Consider the following 2,559-nt stretch of genomic DNA (forward strand, 5'->3'; position numbering starts at 1 on the left):
TTATTACTTCCTTACCCTACACTACTCATATCTCTCTTATATTCCCTTACTATTTCTTACCTTCCTTATTATCTTACCTTATTTATTGTTACTTCCGAACTTACCATTCCTTACTTATTATTACTTAGTTGCTTACCTTGCTTATCATCACTTCCCTTATCTTTACTTATTATACTTACTTATTAACCACCTTACTTTCCTTACCTTATTACTACTTACTTATATTACCCCCTTACTTTATTACTTTCTTAACTTCTTTACTTATTATTATTCCTCATATCTCTCTCCTTATTTTCCCTACTATCTATTACACTTACTTAGTTACTTATTACTTACCTTATCTCCATCACTTCCTTACTTATCATTCCTCTGTTACTTAGTCTCCTTATTATCTCCTACTTATCAATCTTCACTTACCTTATCACTACTTATAGTCTCTATCTCTCTTCCCTAATATTACTTCCTACTTACTTAGTCTCCTTATTATCTCCTACTTATCAATCTTCACTTACCTTATCACTACTTACTTATAGTCTCTATCTCTCTTCCCTAATATTACTTCCTACTTATTTACTTCCCTTACTTAGTTACTTATTACTTCCTTAATTATCCCTTCTTTTACTTATTTATATTTCTTATTATCACTTCCCTTACTACTTATTCTTACTTATTATTAGTTACTTAGTTATTATCACTTCCCTTACTACTTATTATTATCTCTTACCTTATACTTACTTAGCTAACTAGGTCCTATTAGTCTGTCTTCAATATCACTTCCTTACCTTATTATTGCCCTGTTATTAGTTAGTTGCCCTGTTATCACTCTCTTACCTTATTACTACTCTTATTACCTTATTATTACTTCCTTACCTTACTATTCTCCTGTTATTACCTATATTCCTCATATCTCTCTCCTTATTTTCCCTTCTATTATACTACTTACTTTATTACTTATTATATAGTACTTACCCTACTATTACTTATTAGTTTATTACTTATTATTCTCTCTTACCTTATACTTACCTATATTACCTTATTATCTCTCATATCACTTCCTCATCTTATTATTATTAGTTACCTTCTTATTACCTATATTACTTCCTTATCTTATTATCTCTCATATTCACGTATTGTCTCTCTCCTTATTTTCCCTACTTATCATACTACTTAGTTATATTGGTCTTGTTAGTTACTTACCTTATCATTCCTTATACTCTTACTTATTTACTTACTTATCCTTACCTTACTTAGCTACTCTACTTAGTCGTTAATTATCATATTTATATACTTACTTATTCCTTCCCTAATATCACTGCCTTACTTTCCTCACTTATTATCATTCCCTTTCTATCTCTTACTTATTTACTTACTTAGCTATCTTATTACTTAATCACTTCACTTAGTCCTTCTTTATACTTCCTCACTCTTATTATTCCTTACTATTCCTTTTATTACTTACAGTATCTTACTTACCTTTACTCTTATTAGTATTCCTTACTTATTATTCTATTCATTTCTTCCCTTACTACCACTTACTCTTATTATTCCCCTTTCAATTCCCTTATTATACTTACTTATTAACCTACCCTATCCTTACTTACCTTATCTATTGTCTGTCTTCAATATTAGTCCTTTGTCACCTTATTATAGTTGGTTATATTAGCCATTTATTATTACTTATTACTAACTAACCTAGCTTCTACTAGTCTGTCCTCAATTCTTTCCCTATTTCCCTTACTTATACCTCCTACTTAGTCACCTATCTTTATTACGTAGTTATCATTTAGTTACTTACTTTTCATCATACTTACTATTTACTTACCTTGCTATGTTCTTTAGTCATCACTTCCCTCACTATTAGTCTGTCTTTCAATACCACTTATTACTTATTTATCTTATTACTTATTTATCTTATTACTTATTTATCTCTTACTTCCCTAATATTCCTTCCTTATTACAGTTACGTATCGCTACTTGCCCTACTACTTAGTCTCTTGACTTATTATCTTATTTTTATTACTTATCACTATTCCTTACCTTATTTTACTTATTTATTACCTGTCTATTATCTCCCCTATCTTCCTTATTTTACCTATCACTTGTCTCCTTCCATATACTCCTCTTTTACTATTCCTTACTCTTATACTTCCCTAGCACTATTCTATTTATTTATCACTTACCCTACCTTTACTCATCTTACACTTCCTAGTTGATCTTCCTTGCTTATCTTCTTCCTTAGTCCCTACCTTCACTTCCTAGTCTTCCTCTCCTAGCCCCTATAATTTTTACCAAATCCCTACTTTATCACACTTACTCAGTCTTACTTACTCGCTTCCCTATCTCTTTTTACCTCATCTTCTCTTATATTATCTATACTACCTTATATCTCCCATATCACTCTCTTACCTTATTACTACTCATATCACTCTTATCACTCTCTTTCCTCATATTCCCTTACTATTTCTTACCTTATTCATAGTTACTTCCTTAGTCAATTAATTAACTTAGTTACCTTCTTTTATTATTACTTATTACCACTTAGTTACCTTACTATTCCTC

At 30.1% G+C, this 2,559-nt stretch overlaps 1 protein-coding gene across 1 annotated transcript; it reads left to right on the plus strand.

The window, feature by feature from the left end:
- Position 1: 1 nt before the first annotated feature.
- On the plus strand, positions 2 to 454 carry VICG_01810 (uncharacterized protein; the record flags this gene model as incomplete). The annotated part of the gene is made up of 1 exon (XM_007605193.1): positions 2 to 454. A coding segment is annotated over one exon (453 nt), but the record flags the coding sequence as incomplete, so codon positions are not given.
- Between the last annotated feature and the right edge of the window lie 2,105 nt (positions 455 to 2,559).

This window comes from Vittaforma corneae, assembly GCF_000231115.1.
Source record: "Vittaforma corneae ATCC 50505 unplaced genomic scaffold supercont1.20, whole genome shotgun sequence".
NCBI classification, from domain to species: Eukaryota; Fungi; Microsporidia; family Nosematidae; genus Vittaforma; species Vittaforma corneae.